Genomic DNA, 19,244 nt, shown 5'->3' on the forward strand with positions numbered 1-19,244 from the left:
TAAAAACCCAAACCAAACAGTTTTTCAGCCCCCAAAGTCACAACAGCAAAACAGGGACACAAATCCCAGCCGCCCAAAAGGAAAATCGATTGACGCTGTCTCTCCCATCCTCAGCCAGCCTCACGCTTCTGCCTGGAGCCGCGATTTATCAGTTCTCATTTAGGTTTATTAAAATCCCCTCCAGGGGCTGGGCAAAGAACGCGAGCTGAGATGTACACAGATAAATCAGGGCAAGGTCCCCGCACGGTGGCTGGAGGGTGATCTCCTGTTCTCTGCCATCAGACACGTTTCCAGGCAAACACCGACAAGCTGAGCTGGGATGTGGCAGTTCCATGGGCACAGTCCTGGGATGGGCAAGGTCAGGACTAAGCCAAGCAAGGCTGGACACCCTGACTTGGGCTGTCACTTTGGGAGCTTATACAGAGAAGGAGAGGGAAAGGATGCTGAAAATTCCCTTGGGATGCCCTCGGTGGGGCTGAGGGGCCCGAGGGAGAGGGTCTGTGATGCTCCAGCCGTGGGTGCAGCAGTGATGCTGCTGTAGGACCCAGCGGTGGGGACACGGCAGGGGTATGGGGCAGAAATCAGGGTGCAGCATCCCAGTGCTCCCCTTTGGAGGGGCTAAAGGGGGTGAAAAGGGAGACAAAGGTACCTGTGGAGGAAACCCCGAGCCTGAGGAAGACAAAGAAGCAGGGAGGGGGATGAATCCAGCTCTCATCTGGAGACACAGGACAGGAATCGCTGAGCAGATCCGGGGGTGGACAGGGCTGGATTGGGCCAGTGCTGCTCTAAGGAGTGGGTGGCACAGAGCAGCAGCGGGATCGGTGGCAGCAGCGGTGGCCTGATACTCAGGGGAGCCAGCGTGGGGGCGGACGGGGACCTGCCAGCGGCCCAGGACCATCAGGGACCTTGCGGGCTGGTTCTGGGAGCAGGTGGGGGCTCTGGGGGGAAGAACGAGTTGGGTGCAGGGCTTTGGGGGTGGGTGGCACAGGGGTGGGTGCTGGTACCCGTGGGGGTGCACACGCGTGGGGAAGGGGGGGGCAGCCTGGGTGGGAGTGGAGGGGGAGGAAGGCGGTGCTGGGGGGGGCTGGAAGGGGGTGGAGTTGCTGTTCATTTTCTTTCTTTCTTTGAACACAGTGAAGACTTGAGCTTGGAACTTGCATTTGTGGAGCTCCCAGCCGGCAGCAACCAGCTCTCCCTCCCGTGGGGACAAGGTGGCAGCTTCGGGGGAGCGGCGAGAACAAGGAACATGGGACAATCTTCCATTGCCATCCTCTCCCCCGTGCACCCTTCGTCTTTCCTCTCTCTCTCTTTTTCTTTGGCTGGGGGCTCGTGCTAACGCTGCCGGTGCCAGGACGGAGCATCCCTCCGCTGCACGAATTCCCTTCCCACCTGCTCGGGAAGTTTCTCCTCCATCCCAGGGTGGTGAGAAGAAAGGCAGGAGGCGGTTTGGAGCGTGAAGGGTGGGCAGGGGGACACCGAGTTCCTCTTGCCTTCCCCAGAAATTTGGGATCATAGACCATGAACGGCTCCTTTTTCAACCAGACTCTCCTAGAGCAAGGGGCTTACCCCAACAGGACTCAGGGCTTGGGGATGCTCATGGCCTGTTGCAACGGGACCGGCTCGGTGCTGGCGACCGATGGCGGCTCCTCGGTGCTGGCGCCCGATGAGAGGAGCCTCTACATCACACGGGTGGTGCAGATCGCTGTCCTCTGCGTCCTCTCCTTGACTGTCATGTTCGGCATCTTCTTTCTGGGCTGCAACTTGCTCATCAAGTCGGAGAGCATGATTAACTTTCTGGTGAAGGACCGAAGACCTTCCAAGGATGTGGGAGCTGCGATCATGGGACTTTACTGAAGCCACTAGGCTTTTGTAGGCAAGTGACCTGTCCAGATCTGGTGCTGAGATGCACTTTCCCCGGGGGGGGAGTGGAAAGGTGAGAAGGCATCTTTTAATATGTCTGTGCCCATGGGAAAGCAAATCTGTGCTTCCCAGTCAACAAACTGTTGTGGTGAATGGGGCAATCTCCCCAGAGTTGTACGAAGCACAATAAACGACCAGCATCGTGTTGCATGCAGAAATGGCTGAAGTTTTGCATGAAACTTGCAGAAACAGTGATAATGTGCAGATCTGGACTCTATTTTCTGTTACCTTGGATACCGCTACCTGGGATTTAGGGCAAAATGCGTCGTACAGAGCACATCCTTGACCATGGGGCAGGGGAAGGGAAGTGCCGGGTGGGCGGTACAACAAAATCTGCATGCTGCAAAATGTGTCTGTTTGTATTTCGGACCTCAAGCACGCACCTTCTGGTAGAGTTTTGTAACGAGGAAAGCATGTTCTTCCTTATTTTTCTGGGCATCCTGCTAAATAAACTGGCACTTTCTTCTTTTACACTATGCTGAAGGAAGAAAAGAACCCAGGTAAATACAAAAACCCACTTCAACCCTAAAACAACAGCATGCTTCGTTTTGTACACAACTGCCTTTTTTTCCGAGTGCTATGTTGTTACAGTCCTTGAGGTTTTCGTAGTTTTTTGAAAACTGGTGAATATTCAGGAAAAAAAAAGAAACTGTTTCAAAAGAATTTTGTGTTGTCTTCATTTTGTTTCTCTGTGTATGTGGAATTCAGTTAATTCAATTCTTGTCCCAGATATAATCATCTCACCTGCCAATCGAACTCTAATTAGAGATAGTTCTTAAAAGCAGAAAGTAGCATACATTTTTCACAGGCAAGTATCTGTTACCACTAGGAAATATATTCATCAGGGACTATGTATGTCAGGCTTGTGTTAAATATCTGCACAGTTCTGAAGCAGAGATTCATAAAGATGCATTGAACACTTCTTGCAAATCAAAATTTCAGCCTCTGAATTCAAATCTCCAGCTCCTCTTATCCTGATGAGCTGTCAAAACTAAATTATGTGAGACGAGGAGGACTCCTGACCTTTGTTCTGTGATGGAATTACAGCTCTGTCTGTGGGTGTGAGATGGAAATAATTGGAGTTTTGTTGAGCCAACAATATTCCTGCTGGCTCCACTTCTGTAGCGGGAAGGCAATCCTGGATACTGGAGGTGCTGATCTGCTTGGATGTAAATCCAGAAGAACAGCTCTCTGCCTTTTCCAGAAGGAGGAACAAGATCAGAGTATATTTTGTAGTTAATCAATACTTGCTGAGCACCATCATTAAGGTTTGCACAGTGTATTGATGGATTAAACCCAACTAGTGCATAGAAACATAAAATCATTTTGGTTGGAAAAGACCCTCAAGATCACCGAGTCCAACCGTTCCCCACCCCTGTCCCTGCCCCACGTCCTGAGAACCTCATGTCCGTCTGTCCAACCTTCCAGGGCTGGTGACTCCAGCACTGCCCTGGGCAGCCTGTTCCAATGCCCCACAGCCCTTTGGGGAAGAAATTGTTCCCACATCCAACCTCAACCTCCCCTGGCGCAACTTGAGGCCGTTTCCTCTGCTCCTGGCGCTTGTTCCTGGGGAGCAGAGCCCGACCCCCCTGGCTCCAAGCTCCTTTCAGGCAGTTCAGAGATCAGAAGGTCTCCCCTCAGCTCCTGTTCTCCAGCTGAACCCCCCAGGTCCCTCAGCCGCTCCATCACACTTGTGCTCCAGCCCCTCACCAGTAGCCGCCCCGATTCCTTCCCCATCCCAGTCTCACCAAGCAGACACCAGTGCGGGTCCTGCCCACTGGAAGGGAGGGCACTGGGTCACCACAATGCTCCCGAGATCTCAGACCCTGAAAACCCAGCTGCCCTGCCCCAGAGGCACGAGTCCTGCAGCCAGAGGACGAGTTGGTCACTCCAGGGCTTGCATAAAGAAAACAGACCATAATGGCTCTTTCTGCTACCTTTCCCAAGAAATCGTCATGTTTTTTCATCTCACGCCTGCTCATTTAGCTTAAACTCACAAGTGGCTCCCTAGAAAACTCACTGGCTCCCTAGAAAATTAAAGCAGATTTTTTTTTTAAAAGGGACTGATTTAATGTTATTTTGATTTATTATTTTTAATTGTCGCTTGTAGCATATTAGCTTCCAGGATGTCACCGGGGTGCCAGGAGTTGTACATGCACGACTGAGAGATGCTGCTGGATAAAGTACAGCAGAGAGGCAGAGAGAGAAGGGGTGTGCTTAGGTGGATGCTGGTGGAACTGGCTGCACTGGTTTGAGACACTGGTCCATCTAGTCTGCGTCCCTTCTCTGAAAACAATAATGGTTTTGGGCAGTATGTGGTTCCCCACTAAAGGGGAATGGCTTCTTGACCCCCATCAAGAGCAACCTGCGCTGGACCTTCACAATCCTCCTTCAGAAACCTGTCTCTGGGCTGGTCCCCACTTGCCATGATTCTGTTCCAGCTGGAATATCCTATTTCTAGACAGGCAGCAGGGAAAGAGCAGAGAAAGGTGAGTTTGAGAGCATTTCCACAAAGAGAAAGCCTCTGCCTCTGTAACCACTGATTTTACAGCCAGAGAAATGAAGATGTGGCTTGAGCCACATGAGAAAATCCAGCAACCCTGGTCATACAGTCCTGGAAAAAAACCCAAATCAAGTCCCAAACAACACCCACGTCCTCCCCTAATGCCCCAGCACTCCTGGCTGAGGGCAACAAAAGAGTTAAACAAGATGAGACAGACAGACAGATTAGGGGGAAGGGAGGATCCCAACCTGAGCCTGGCACCAGATGTACTGGAGTGTGTGCACCAAACATACACAGTATTTAATAATTCCTGAGAATTGCCATGGTAATGAAGCGCAGAGTCAGGTTGTTATGGTAACAGCCTTTTTTTTTTAGGCAGGGAGGCATTACCCAGGTTGTAACCTCAATCCAGACTGAACACATTTCTGAGAGCCCCAAAAATAAGAAAGAAGTAAAAAAATCAGATTAGATAAGCAGTTTCCTGTCTCTTGTCTGGCACTTCTGGGCTTGTTCTGCAGGTAGGTGGAAGGAACCACGTTGTTACAGGCACACGTTGCCCTGGAAATGTTGGAATGGCTGGAGTGGATCTCCGCAGGTCCAAAAGCGAGTACTGATGGGGGCGAGGGGCTGGACCCCTCTTGTGGGTGGGTCTGGGGTGCTCTGGCACCACCTGGTTTCACTGCCAGACATCTGACCTGCTTCAGGTGTGTCCTGGGAAGGACACATGCGTCTATCCAAGTGTATGCGTACAGGAGAGCGGTCACGGACAAGCTTCACGCCAGCCGGGCCCACAGAAGGATGCTGTGATCCCAGCCCACGGTTACCTGCATCCCAAGCGATGGAGCTCCCAAAGCTGGTCTCCAAGATCAGGCAGGCTGGAAAGGAGGTAACAGACCACTTTTCCTAGAGCCACACAATAGACCTAAGAAGAAAACAGGTTTCCTGAGCTCTGCAGAGGTATCCAGGCTGCTGTGCTCCTCGCAGGACCTTCGAGCAAGAATGGAAATCTCCTATGTCTGCATCCTGCCCTCTCATCAGTGGGCAAAAAAGCACTTCTATCTCCCCTCTCAAGCCTCCAGCAAGTCTGTCCAGCTGATCCTCATATTGAATTTTAATTTAGTGCTGGCTAAATCAGCAGCTTTGTGAGCCTGTTTTCTATTAATGAAGCCAAGATAGCAGGTGTAGAGGTTCACTTAGCAGAGAGATGGTTTGAAACACGCGGTGTGATTACTCAGGAACATCGCTCCATAAATCCCCACTGCGGCTGGGCATGGTTATCTTGTATAGACTCTTTGAGAACCATTAGCCTCTAAATAAAGCCTCTGTAGTCCATCAGCTCTGTCAGAGAGTCATGTACTCAAGGGAAGACTGAGGCCAGATGATGACAGAACTCAAGAGCCAGTGCTGCCTCACAGCTTCAAAGACTTTGCCTACCGGTTTCCCTGTTTGAAAGGAAAACCTTTCTCAGTTTCTGTGTGTTCCCAGCTGCTCTGCTGCTGTAGCTGCTGATGGTGGTTTAGCTGGAGCTCCTCAGGTCCCCTGTTCCACCCTGGCCCCACGTGTGAGCCTGCCTGGGGCTGCGCTCCTGGCACAGGGCTCGCTCCTGCTGGGCTCTGCAGGGCACAGAAAGCTCCTCACCTCCAAATAAATGCGGGTTGTCCCCCTTGCTCTTTGCCAAATCAGAGCTGCTGTGGGATTGTGCGAACGTTTAGAGTCCTCAGGATAAAACGCCGGTCTTACAGCTCCACCTGTACTAGGAAAACAAACAGGACCGGGGGTGTTGTTGGGCACTGGAACTTGACTGGTGATACCGTTACCTTGTGGGAATGGTTCTTGGTGTTGCTCAGACCTGTGCCAACAGCCTGACCTGAACAATCTCTGGGCAGTGGCAAAGTGACAGAGCTAAAAGGCCATGGAGCATCCAAGGACATTGCTTTGGACCATGCTGTCTGTGCAGGATGAGTATCTCCTTAGATCTGAGCAAAGTGCTCTCTGTTGAGTGCAGATAGAGAGCACAAGTTCCTTCTTTTTGAGATAGTAAGACCTGTCTGAACACTGTGTCTCACACAAATGGGGTTCCTCTGCCCCAGAGACAAACTTTGAAAGCACCATCACTGCAGCTGGATTTACTCTCCTAGCGACGAGCTGTGAGATTAGAGGACACAGCACCAGCATCCCCCTTCAGATCTGCCCTTCCTTTCCATGTGGGCTCACTGGCTGGTTATGATTTATGCAGCACCAGGTGTGCGTTGCTGATATGTGCCTTCGGTGAGCACCGACACTTTTGGTTTTGATCTGAGTGACTCTAGGAGGAAAGGAAACAAGATCCATCCTTCCTGTGATGCTCCAGTTCTTCTGAAAGGAGAACATGAGGACATGAGTTATCACCTCATTCTGTTGGATGTGGGGGGGGAAACTACAGTGGGTCTGTAGGATGGGAACAGAGATCAGCCTTGAAGATATTAAGGTTTACCCATGATAAAGATGGGAGTAAAGGAGTATCCTGAGATATTAAGGTGTATCTGTGAGAGAGAAGGGATGTACTCATGAGAGAGAAGGGAGTAGAAGAGTAACACTGATGATAGCAAAATTAGCTAATGAGATGTTACTGATGCAACTTGTAACCAATAGTGAAGAAACACATTAATTGGTAAAACTGTATACAAATGCACTTGTGGCAATAAATGGCGTCCACTACTTGCATCCTGGAAGAACTTGGTCTATGTCGTTTGTCCATCTCAACCATGATAGATGTGACAGTGGAAGTGGAGATGATCGAGGCAATAAACAACAAAAGGCAGGAGAAACATCTACTCTGGGGCAGTTCCATTACCTGAGTGTCTGTGTTGGTGTTGGAGCCTCATGCACAAGTGTGGGTGTCAGGATGGATGCAGGTGCTTGTGTATCTTCCAGGGAAACAAGGCGCGTGAAAGCAGCTCAGGGTGCTGTTCCCTCCCCATGGCAGCTGGTGCTGGTTCTCTGCCACGGCTCAAGCTTTCCTGCATGTGGGGTTAAATCCAGAGTCATCCTTTCTGGCGGGCCCCACAAGTGTTCACATCTTACAGGTTTCTGTGCAGCTGCGAGTACTCCCCTCCTGCCTCACTGAATTCCAAAATGCAGGTGTAATAGGACAAGACAGCTGAAGAAGCAGGCAAAATGTAATTAGGCTTTAATTAGCGAAGTTTGTTCTTTCAGATAATTGAAAATTGGTCTAATTGGTTGCAATGAATTCTCAGTACAGGTAAGCCATCCAGCCTGGAGGGGAGATTCAGGCTGGACATGAGGAAGGAATTGTTGTCCCTGAGGGTGGTGAGAGCCTGGCCCAGGTTGGCCAGAGAGGTGGTGGCTGAACCATCCCTGGAGACATCCCAGGCCAGGCTGGACGGGGCTGTGAGCAACCTGAGCTGGTGAAGATGTCCCTGTCATGGCAGGGGGGGCACTGGGGGAGCTGGGAATGTCCCTTCAACCCAAACTCTTCTGTGGTTCTATGAACTGTGCTGGTGGCCCCTTCTCCTGTCTGAGCTGCTCAGTCTGCCTCAGCCGGTGGGTTTCCAGCAGCTCTTTTTCATTATCAGGGCTGCCCTGGGCTGATGGAAACCTCAAGGGTACAAATTGGAGTTGGGAATGACACTTCTACATGTGCCTTGGCAACGCAACCATAGACTTAGTAACCTCTGAATCTACTGGAGATCCCTTCAACCTGCACAAACCTGAACATGTCCACCGTGAACGTGACAAGGCAAAGTGAAGCAATCATTCCGGCTGAGGAGCTTCAGGAAATAGGTTGCTTTGCCCAAATGCACACAATTTTTTTCTAGCAAGTTCCCGGTGAGACTCCACATCCCCATTTCATAGAGCAAAGACTCGGTATTTGGTGCAGAAAACAGTTTTTGCAGTGGCCAAGGATGGTTCAGAGAGGTCGCGCTGGTAGGAACAAACATGATGTTGTTCTTTTCATCGTGGCGCTCGAAGGATCATGCCTAGAAAAAGGCCGGACTTATTCAGCATCCTTGGCTCAAGTTTCCCTTCTCTCTCGCTGCGAGGCAGCATGCTGTGTGCCAGGTGGCTGCATTTCATTACGGAGTTTATAAAGTGCCTGGGGAAACAAGGCATGGGGGGGATGAAAAATTACGCACACATTTCACTCAGCACTGACTGTTCGTCATCTCGTTGTGCAGAAATATAATAATCACTGGGGCGGGCAGGGGGAGCTGCAGAAGGGAGATACTAATCACATTTGCACCATTCTTATAGTTTGCGGCTTTTATTCATGCTTCCATCTGCCCGGGCTGCATCACTAGGGATATTTCTTTTGCTTTGGGCTTAAAACGGTTTGCAGGTTTATGTGCTTCACAAATGAATGGGAAGAATAAAGAAACAAGGGAGCTCTGTGATGGCAGGGAGCTCTGGATGGTGCTAGAGTTTCAAGACCTGACATCTTGTTCTTCCCTTGGGCTGCAAAGCAATTTCAAAGAGCTCTTCTGCACCGACCACATTTCACAGAATGGCTCTGCCCTCTCCCACCCTCTTGTGTTGGAGGTGCTGATTTCAAAGCACTTTGCACTAGAGATGAAGGCTCCAGCACTGATGAATGAGCCACAATAAACCCAGGACTTTCTCCTTGGCTCTAGTAGGAGCAGCAAAGGCTGAGGGGGAGAGGAATGACCGAGAACCTCGGCTACTGAGGAATTTGCCACATGCACAGTTATTTTAAATGCCTCTGGCCTGCTGCCGACAGGTGTCTTATTTCAGGGCTTCAGGATGACTAATAGCTCCATTATTCTCTGCAAGGTATATGCCAGGTTACCCTTTAACAGGCAGGAGGGAGCAACATTTGGCAACAAAACACAAAGAAACACAGCTGGCCGCTTGGATCCACGGAGCCAAACTCTCTTTTTATAGCTCCCTCCTGACATGCAGGGGTTGTGGGATGAAAAAATCAAAGAACAGCAATGCCAAACCTCAGCATAGAATCGTCATAGAATCATTTTGGTTGGAAAAGCCCCTCAAGATCTTCGGGTCCAACCGTTCCCCACCCCTGGCACTGCCCCATGTCCTGAGAACCTCATGTCCATCTGTCCAACCCTCCAGGGATGGTGACTCCAGCACTGCCCTGGGCAGCCTGTTCCAATGCCCAACATCCCTTTTCGGGACAAAATCTCAGCTGCTTTATGTGTGTATTCAGCACAGGACCCAACTTAGAGCTTTGCACAAGGAACTGTGCACAAGAGCCTGTCCTCAGCAGCTCGGCAGGTTTCTGGCAGCCTGCAGACAAACCAGTGAGGTGCTGGGGACCAGTTTCAACCCCAGCACAGCACAATGAGCTCCCTGTGTTCAGTTCGAATGCAGCAGCCATGCCAGAGCTCTCTGGCCTTCGGGAGATGTTTTCCTCAAGCACATTTCCCCCGCTGTCTTCTCATTTTCCTCATCACGAGGCAGAGTCCCCAGCGCAGACACGGTGAAGGCTGGCGGAGTTTTGACACATTTCATAACGAGCATTAATAGCGCAAAGCTGGAGGCTGTTCTGTTGGAGGGCTTTGGCTTTTTCCGTATTCATTTCTCAGGCAATTCATTACCCAGCTGAAATAATTTCTTGATTAAAAAGACAGGTAATTCTCCTATGTTGAGCTTGGGATTTCAGGAGGAAATAATAACTTGCAGGAGACCCACACAAAGCAAATCATGACAAGAATGGCTTAGAATTAGTTACCCTAGCATATTTTTAAGTGGAAGAGTTTCCTTGAAATAGCCTGAATTCACAGAGAGGTTGTCTCAGCTGGTCAAATGGAACAAATTTAAGGGAAAATGGGGGCGAAAACTAGGAAGGGGCAAGAAGAGGATGAGAGGAAACGGCCTCAAGTTGCGCCAGGGGAGGCTGAGGTTGGATCTGGGAACAATTTCTTCCCCAAAGGGCTGTGGGGCATTGGAACAGGCTGCCCAGGGCAGTGCTGGAGTCACCATCCCTGGAGGGCTGAACAGACGGACATGAGGTTCTCAGGGACAGAGGGTAGTGCCAGGATTGGACTCAATCTTGAGGGTCTTTTCCAACCAAAACAATTCTACGATTCTAAATTGCGACTTTATGATTGCACCCCAGTGCAGGCAGCTGCCAGAGAAGGGGGTTCCCTCCTCCCATCCCCTCTTCCATGCCCATCACTGAGGGAGATCAGGGAGCTGATCTGGCAGAATAATGCGTGTTTTTTTGTCCTCAGTTCTCTGGATCAGCTCCCTGACCTCACTCACAATGGGCATCCATTTGCTGCCAGTGCCATCGCAGGGGAGACAAGTGGGAACACGGGATCCTCCAGCTGGCAGTGGCCTCACCGCAGCCTCAAGATTGCAGCCGAATCTTCAGGAAAACCAGCTCTCCACCAAGAAGGTCAGCCCTGCACTTGGGGACACGCAGCACGGAGCAGCAGAGATGCTGGTGGACACTCCTGCAGGGACTGAACCCCACAGGTGTCTCGGGGTGCAGAGGGTGCCGTGTCCCACCCCAGCGTCAAAGCCACCAGTCCTGATGCTGAACGTTGCCAGCTCGCTACGTGGGATCCAACCTCCCGCTCTGGCTGGATGCTGATGAACCAAAATAACTCCCTGTTTTTCCCAGCCGGCGCTGAGCTGGGATGTGTTTGGGAAGGCGCCTGCGACACTGTGACAGATGGCCAAGAAAGCAAGCGTTGTTTTTTATGTCACCTCCGTGTTTCCTCCTCTGCTGTCTCCTGCGCTGGAGGCGGTGTTTGGAGATGGTGTGTGCCGCCAGAACACGGCTGGCACCGAGCTCGGGAGACGGCAGAAGGCTGGAGCAAGGTGCTGGACACCTTGTGCACATTTCTCCCACAGCTTTCTCATGCTTTGTGACCTTTAAGGCCTTCTCTTACAGGAATTTGTGCCGAAGTTGGGGCTGGGAAATGAACCGGTGGTTGAGGTGGGGTGTTTGGTTTTGTAGAACCACTGAACAGCCACCCCACAACCTGCCTGCACTGACTGCTGGCCAGGAAAACTAGACCAAGGTCTTCTGCAAACCGGTGTCCAATACTGGCTAATCTTGCAGAACCAACACACCACCTATAGAAGACTCTGGGCAAGCCAAAGCTTTGATAAAACCCAGTTTCTGAAACTCCTTGATGCACCACTGCCTCTCCTCTGTCTCTGTGCTTGTCACTTGGTGTGTCTGGGCAAGAGACCACTGGCCTCCCCTCCTGGGCACAAACACCATGGTGATGTTCAAGGAGGACTGGGGTGGTGGGAGATGGAGAACGAGATCCCTGACATACCGTAAAAATTCAGCAGGGTGAGAAGAACAGTTCAGCAAGAGAAAGGGAGCAGAGAGAAGCCAGTGACTGTGAAGTGCAGTCATAGAATCATAGAATCATTTTGGTTGGAAAAGACCCTCAACATCATCGAGTCCAACCATTCCCGCACCCCTGGCACTGCCCCATGTCCTGAGAACCTCATGTCCATCTGTCCAACCCTCCAGGGATGGTGACTCCAGCACTGCCCTGGGCAGCCTGTTCCAATGCCCCACAGCCCTTTGGGGAAGAAATTGTTTCCAGATCCAACCTCAGCCTCCCCTGGTGCAACTTGAGGCCGTTTCCTCTGCTCCTGGCGCTTGTTCCTGGGGAGCAGAGCCCGACCCCCCTGGCTCCAAGCTCCTTTCAGGCAGTTCAGAGATCAGAAGGTCTCCCCTCAGCTCCTGTTCTCCAGCTGAACCCCCCCAGGTCCCTCAGCCGCTCCATCACACTTGTGCTGCAGCCCCTTCAGCTCAGGGGAAGCAGGATTGACCCTACTCAGGGACATGGTTTGAACCACACCAGCCCGTGCCGGTGGCTGCTGCTGCTCGCTGTGGGTTCAGTTTCCATGGCAGGAGAGAGCAGCTCCTGCTCGGCTGCCAGGACACCAGCTCCCTTTGCAGCCTGCCCGGTGCGGAAGGAGTGACTGACATCTCTGTTTGGCACAGCGTCTCTCTGCCTCCTGCTTCTGCCTTGTTGCACTTGGCAATTCTCCCCCTTCTCCCTCTGTTTTTCCACTAGGAGATCTCACACTCCTCTGCCTTGGCAGCAGGGAGACAGACAAGAAGGGATGGACAGATATACGGACTCAGAACAGCTCAGCAATGGCTCTTCTGTCCCTTCCTGCCTGCAGTGAAGGAAGGAGCTCTCTTGAATTCAAGGGTCTGGCATTGGGCAGTGGGGATCATTGGTGTTTAAGGCAGCCAGAACCTCTTTTCTGAGGACAGGGAAACTGGATTCAGAGAGGCTGATGAAAAATCAATGTCACAATAGGTGCGTCACTCACTGCCTCCTCAAAGCCCTGGGATGCATAACTCAAGATCCATCTAAAGACGGTTCAGGAGAATAAAGAAAAAGAGACAGTGGTGGGTAGATATGAAGGTGAGGGAGCAGGGCAGGTATGATGTCAAGAAAATTCTGCAGAGAAGCAGCACAGGGTAGGAAGAGGCAGAGACAGAGCTGGTCTGCACCCACACACCCAGGCCCAGCCTTTCCCACAGCAGGAGCATTGAAATGGAAATTACTTGCTATTTCCAGTGCCAGCATCCTCCCTGCTCACCCCACCGAGCCAGACTGGGGCCCCCCCTGCCCGCCTTGGCTCCCGAGCTGTCACTCTGTGTCACAGACCTGCGTGTGGGGGAACAGGGATGTTGTGGGGCTTAAGAATGCTGTGGGGAGCAGGCTCAGCCCCCTCGTTCTCTCTGGATGGTACAAAACCTATAACAAACAAAAGCAGAGTGGTCATGATTAAACACATCCTGCCTTTGCCACGCCACAGACATCCCGGGGCTTAGGAATAAGGCAAGGTGGGACATGCAGGGGCTGGGCAGAGCCACGGTTTTGAGGTATTTCAGACCTCCCTAGAAGGTCCTGGTTATTATTGTCCAGTATTATTCTGCTATGCAGGGATTCACATGCGTGGGAGTGTGTAAAAGCAATGCCAGCCTGTGCCTGGCTTTATTTACCCACAGAGGTAACATTGGCAGGAGAAAAGAACTTTATCCAGTGCTGCTCAGTGCCTGGCTGCACCGCCTGGCCCCAGGGGAACTCCTTGGTGTTGTAAGAGCCCGGCACCCGTCCAGTTCTACCGGGCCAGCATCTGCTGAGAGGTGCCAAGGAGATGGAGCTGAGCTGCTGAGGAACATCTCGTGGTTGGGGAGACCTCCCACCTCTCCGTGGGTGCTGGAGCTCAGCCTCCTGGGCTTACATTTTCCCAGATGAGGGATCCTTTGGGAGCGGGGCTGTGAGGACATAGAGCTTCAGGACAGTACCCAGGGCTTCATCCCTCTCCACACTGCCATGCATCAAGAACAACAGTCCCAAACATATCTGTAAAGACACAGCGTCTAGGAGGGCTGGCCTGTGACTCTGGTGGCCTGTGGGATGGTGGCATTAAGCCCGTCTTGAGTTCTGAGCTGCAGAGATCCTTGATCTTTCCGATCCTTTTCCTTCATCAGGTCTACTCTGAGTAGCATAGTACAGGTCTTTGATGTGGCACTCTGCAGACTGGATAATGGAAGAATTAACTGTTTCCTGGGATGGGGAGCAAAGCAACTGTGAAATCAATTAAGCAGAAAGCTCCTCCAACTACTCAAGGTCCCTCCCTCTCTGCTCTTTCCAACCAGAAGCAGAGTTGGTAGAGGGAGGCAGGAAAGGGCAGGAAGCTAACAGATCTAATATTGGCATTGCTTCGCTGGGCAAAGTGTGAGAGCAGTCTCATACAAGTTATTTTGTGAAAGAAACAAACAGGGAGGGCTCCAGAGAGTGGCCCCAGGAAAGCTGCACCTTCTCCATCCTTCCCTCCCGCATGGTACCCACACCTATTCAGGTGCAACAAGCTGGTAGGAGTGAGGCTCAAACAACATCACTCAGGCACTTCTCTATTTTCCAGCTCTCCCTGGCCTTTCTGAGAGAGCTGCCGCCCATGCGGCTCCCACGCTGCGGCTTGGCAGAGCTGACCACATGGAGGGTGCCAGCCTCGGTCAGCATCTCGGGCCTGATCCTGCAGCGCTGGGCTGAAACAGAACCATTTCTGAATGAACCAGAGCTGGTTTGCACCAGAGCAAAGACAGTGTGAAAAGGAAGTCGCGTTTTGAAGTGATGCAGTTGTTTGTCATTGCAAGGTTCTTTTGTGTGTTCCTGGGGCAGATAGAGCTCGGGGCAGATTTAACAATGACAGTCCAGAGCAGAAAGAGATCAGCATTATTTCCACCTGCCTCTGAGCTGCACAATAACTAAGTTATTTCAGACAGGCAGCGTGACTTAGTTTCCCCATCTATAATGCTGGTGATGCTCAGCTTCTCTAGAAGTACTGCAGTTTGCTGTGCTGCAGACCTGGGTCTGACCCCAGCTGTTACTCCATTCCCCTCATCAGTCTCTGGACCTTCTTTCCTGTTTGTACCATTACAAGAAAACAAAAAGGCGGGGTATTTGGTGGCAGCAATACCCACCGCCCTCTCCCGTGGCAAAGAAGGGGCTGCCTGTTTTCCTGAGAAAGGTACCTGAGAAGTCAGACTTGTACCAGAGCTCTGTCTGCATTTGGGGTGAAGATACGGTGAATAAGCCATTACCTGCCAGCCAGCAGCTCCATTTGTGTAGGACTCTTTGCAACATAGTGCAGACAGGAAGGGCATAAGATGGTCCCAATTTATTGGGACTTCCCACAGGAAAACGGGAACATTCGATGGGTATCGATCCGGGCACACAGATCTGATGCTTCTGGGCTGTCACAGGTCTTGTCAGGCACAAGCAGCCACTGTCCAGTGTGCGAATCACTCTCAAATCCTCTGTGCAGCACAATTGTAATCCCTGTTTAAGGTTACTGCTGCCTCCTCCTTCCCATAGTATGGATTTGACCCACGGGCCGTAGAAGATGCTCTGGCTTTGCTGGCAAAGGGATGTTATGGTTTCAGCCTTTCTCTGCCATGACAGTGTAAGAAGGAACAGGGGACTGATGTGGTGTCTCTGTTGCAGCTTCTAAGAGAATTAAAAGGAATCAAAGATCAGAAGTGTGGAACAGCTACTCTATACAGGGATGCACTAACCTAGAAATCTTCAGCCTGGAGGAGAGTTCAGTGACAAGAGAGAAATCACTGAGGTTTGTAAGATCATCAATGACCGGGGAGTAAATACTGCTTCTTCTTCTCTCTTGAAGAACTAGAAGACAGAACTTGAAAGAGATGAAAAACCAACAGGTGCAAAATAAATATATGATGGGGCTTTTGCATGCTGCAGGGTTCATGTTTGTTTGCAGGAGCCAAAGCCGGCTTGGCATGGGGTGAGAGGTACTCACTGACATCTCCTCACCAGGACTTCAAGATGGAAAACAATCCAGAATATGCTATTAGTGAGGAACTTGGACAAGCAGAGCCGGACCATCTATCTCTGCCCCAGCATCCCTGTCCTCACCCCCTGAGTGCTGCTCAGCCCCACGGCTGGGATGAAAGACAAATTCCATGTGTGCCCGCCTGCCTTGCCTGACGCGGGGCAGGCTCGGTGTTATTTCGGGACAAGACTTCCACGAATAGCTCCCCTCATCTGCCAAATCCAAATTAAAATTTGCTGTCAACAGTCATGAGCCCTCCCCCCCATTCCTCCCTCTTTTCTTTTTTTGTGGCTTTTTTTTTTGGACAATTTCCTGCATTAAGATAAACCAGTGATAAGTCCAGATTGTGTGTTAAACACTGGCCCACGCGGTCTGGGAAACAAAAGAGCACGAAGAGCGCTGCGACTCAAACTGTTGCTAGTCAATACGCATTTGGGCACGTCAGCTTTTAAAGGATTGTCTCAAAACAATTCTTTCCAATTTCCTAATGAGTCTGTAACATGAGATTTGGTGAAAAAGCACAATCTCCTGCAAGCATGTGAGTCCCAGACCCAGGGATGTCCTGGAGTGCCTGTTATTGATGCTTTTTCATGTGCAGGGTAGTCTGGTTAAGGGCTGGGAAAAGCTACGCATGACACTGTAGGATTCCTGCAGTCTGCCCATCCATTTTTTGGCTAGATATGGGAGTCTCCCAGCCTGCTTTCCAGGGTAAAAGGTGCTTGTTTTCTCTAGACATACCTTCCGAGAGCTGGGGTGCTCACATAGAATACTCTGGTAGGTGGTCTGGCCCAGAGTTTTTGGCAGGTGCTCCTTGAGGCAGCCATAATCACTCATTTGAATCTCATTTATTTTTATTTTAGAAAGCTCCCTAACAACACAAAAGATTTCTTGCCTGCATCTCACTGAATTTTTGTGCATATTGCCATGGCAACCATGCCAGAGATTTTTGTGGTCCCAGACCCATTTTATTGGTTATTAGATATCTGTGCAATAAATATATATATATATAGCTTTGTTCTCCCATCTGTCTGTTCCATCTGCTTATTTCCAAGTGAAATACAACCATTTGGCTCCACCACAGCTTTCTCTCCTTCCTCATGAGATTGGCTGAAGGAAAGAGAGATGCGTCTGTTGGCGGTCATAGAAGGGGTGAATAGGAGTGAAAGACATCGCTGTGGACATGAAGATGACCATCACACACATGGAAATGTGATGACAACACTTGCGAGGTTAAATCAAGTCTTCCTGGCAGTCCAAGGCCCTGCCCATGATAGATTTCTCCAGGGTGTGAAGGGGAAGAGAAGCTCAAGAGGACTCTGGCCAACACAAACCACAGTTGCTCCTGGTAGAGCTGCATGGCCCGGCTGCAGCTCAACCCCAGGTGGTTGGTTTCCCACCACAGGGTCACTGAGGAAGTCGAGTCGAACGTTATGTGACCGGTCAGCGAACAGGGAGCTCATCACACCTCAGCTGCTTCCATTAAGAGTCCTTTCTACCTTCCCAGAAGAGAGGTATCACCTCATCCCAGTACACACTGTTCCATGGAATGGGAAAACACCAGTAACAAGATCTCTGTGCCAAACTGACCATGCTCTTCCCTGCAGTCATCTGCCCCAGAGTGGAACCTGCACCGAAAGCTACTTGACATGTCCCCATGTGAGGGTCTAATTCCTTTTGGCACTGTTTGCCTTGCCTGCCCGCCCCCACAGCCTCCACTGGGAGACAAGATGAGTTTCCAGCTCACTTATATTATTTAAGCTGTCGGTCGTTAATTATAGCACTGCATTTCAACTTGATGCTTCCCAGGGGGCCAAACCACACAGTAACAGGCTAAAAGTGGTTCCCAAGTGAATACTTTGGGAGTCTCTACTAGAGCATCAGCCAGGGTGAGACATTTCCTACTGCTCTTGAGAGGCTGGAACTGCACCTTCAGGCTAGAAATAAGGAAGGAATTGTTGCCCTGAGGGTGGTGAGAGCCTGGCCCAGGTTGGCCAGAGAGGTGGTGGCTGAACCATCCCTGGAGACATCCCAGGCCAGGCTGGACGGGGCTCTGAGCACCCTGAGCTGGTGCAGATGTCCCTGCTCATGGCAGGGGGTGGCATTGGGGGGTCTGGGAAGGTCCATTCCAACCCAAACTATTCTATGATTCCTACAGAGCAATCACTATGAGAGAGTTCACAGCACAATTAGCAGGATCCAACTCTTCCTAAAAACAAGAAAAAGCAGAAAAGAGGCAATAAATGGAAAAAAAAAAAAAAAAGAAATAGGAAGTTGAGAATTGTATTGCATGGAGCCATTCCTATAGAGGTCTAGTAGTTGAGAACAGCCTGTAGACCAGGAGATTCAGGGCTGCTGTTCAGCTCTTATATGCTTTGCCAAATTTGCATAAACAACCCATGGTAATTATAATTTAATCTTGAATAGGTATTATTTTAATTGTGACTGACTTTCCTGCTTGGCACTAATTGGAGGAATCACAAAAGAACAGCAGAGCAGGAAGGCTGTTGATGACTTTGTCCCTTCCTTCCTCCAGCCAGCTCACATGCCCCATCAAACCCCCATGCTTGCTGGCCTCTCCGGGGCTTTGTGCAACGCAAAGCAAAGCACACAGTGCCGAAATAATTACAGCACATAAGTGGCCGTGCGAAGAAACCAAGCACCCTTCTGCCTGGAGCAACTGTAGCTCACAGAAAAGCTGCCTCAGGACACACTCCCAACCACACACCTGCTTTCTGTTGGGGTCTGTGACTTGAGCTTCAGGACCAAGGTGAAAATCATAGAGTCATCAAATAATTTTGGTTGGAAGAGACCCTCAAGACTATTGAGCTCAACTGTTAACCAGGCCCTGGTACTAACCCATATCCCTGAGAACCTCATCTCTGCATCTGTTCAACCCCTCCAGGGACGGTGACTCCACCACTGCCCTGGGCAGCTGTTCCAATGCCTGACAGCCCTTTGAATGGGACATATGAGGGGGAGGGTGGGTGCCTGAGGCACTCAGGAGGTCAAGTGTCTTCTCCAAAGTGTCTTCTCCTGTAGCTCTGAGGGGATGTTGGTGGCTCCCATGGTGTGGCTTGAAGTCTGCATGGCATACAAGTGGCCACCAGACTCTGGGGGTGATCATCATGGTGTTGGGCAGGATCCACATCCCCTCTGTGGTTCAGAGCTCCTGCCCTCTTAACCTTCTCTGACCAGAACTGAACACACTCGACCTCTCAGTTCTGTAGAGGTGGTGTTTCAGGCCTCCCAGGTGCCACCTGCCCTCTCTAATCTGTCATCCTTTAAGGCATATTGCTCAAAAGTGGACGGTCTCCAGCTGAGAATTCATCAGCAATGAGCAAAGCACAGTAATTATCTCCTGCATGTTGCATAGTAAGTATGTATCTTTGCAGAAGAAAGAGCAGACGAAGTGGATAGTGGTCTTTTCGGGCTTCAAAGATATGCAAAATTACAGAGGAACACTTAATTAATTGCTGCCTACTGACGG

General features: G+C 50.8%; 1 protein-coding gene across 1 annotated transcript; it reads left to right on the plus strand.

Annotated features, from left to right (window-relative positions):
- Positions 1-1,518: 1,518 nt before the first annotated feature.
- On the plus strand, positions 1,519-1,854 carry RPRML (reprimo like; the record flags this gene model as incomplete). Its single annotated transcript, XM_080360017.1, has 1 exon — positions 1,519-1,854. One exon carries the CDS (start codon positions 1,519-1,521, stop codon positions 1,852-1,854), a length of 336 nt encoding a protein of 111 aa, XP_080216143.1.
- Between the last annotated feature and the right edge of the window lie 17,390 nt (positions 1,855-19,244).

This window comes from Nesoenas mayeri (assembly GCF_963082525.1).
Source record: "Nesoenas mayeri genome assembly, chromosome: 26".
Lineage (NCBI taxonomy): Eukaryota > Metazoa > Chordata > Aves > Columbiformes > Columbidae > Nesoenas > Nesoenas mayeri.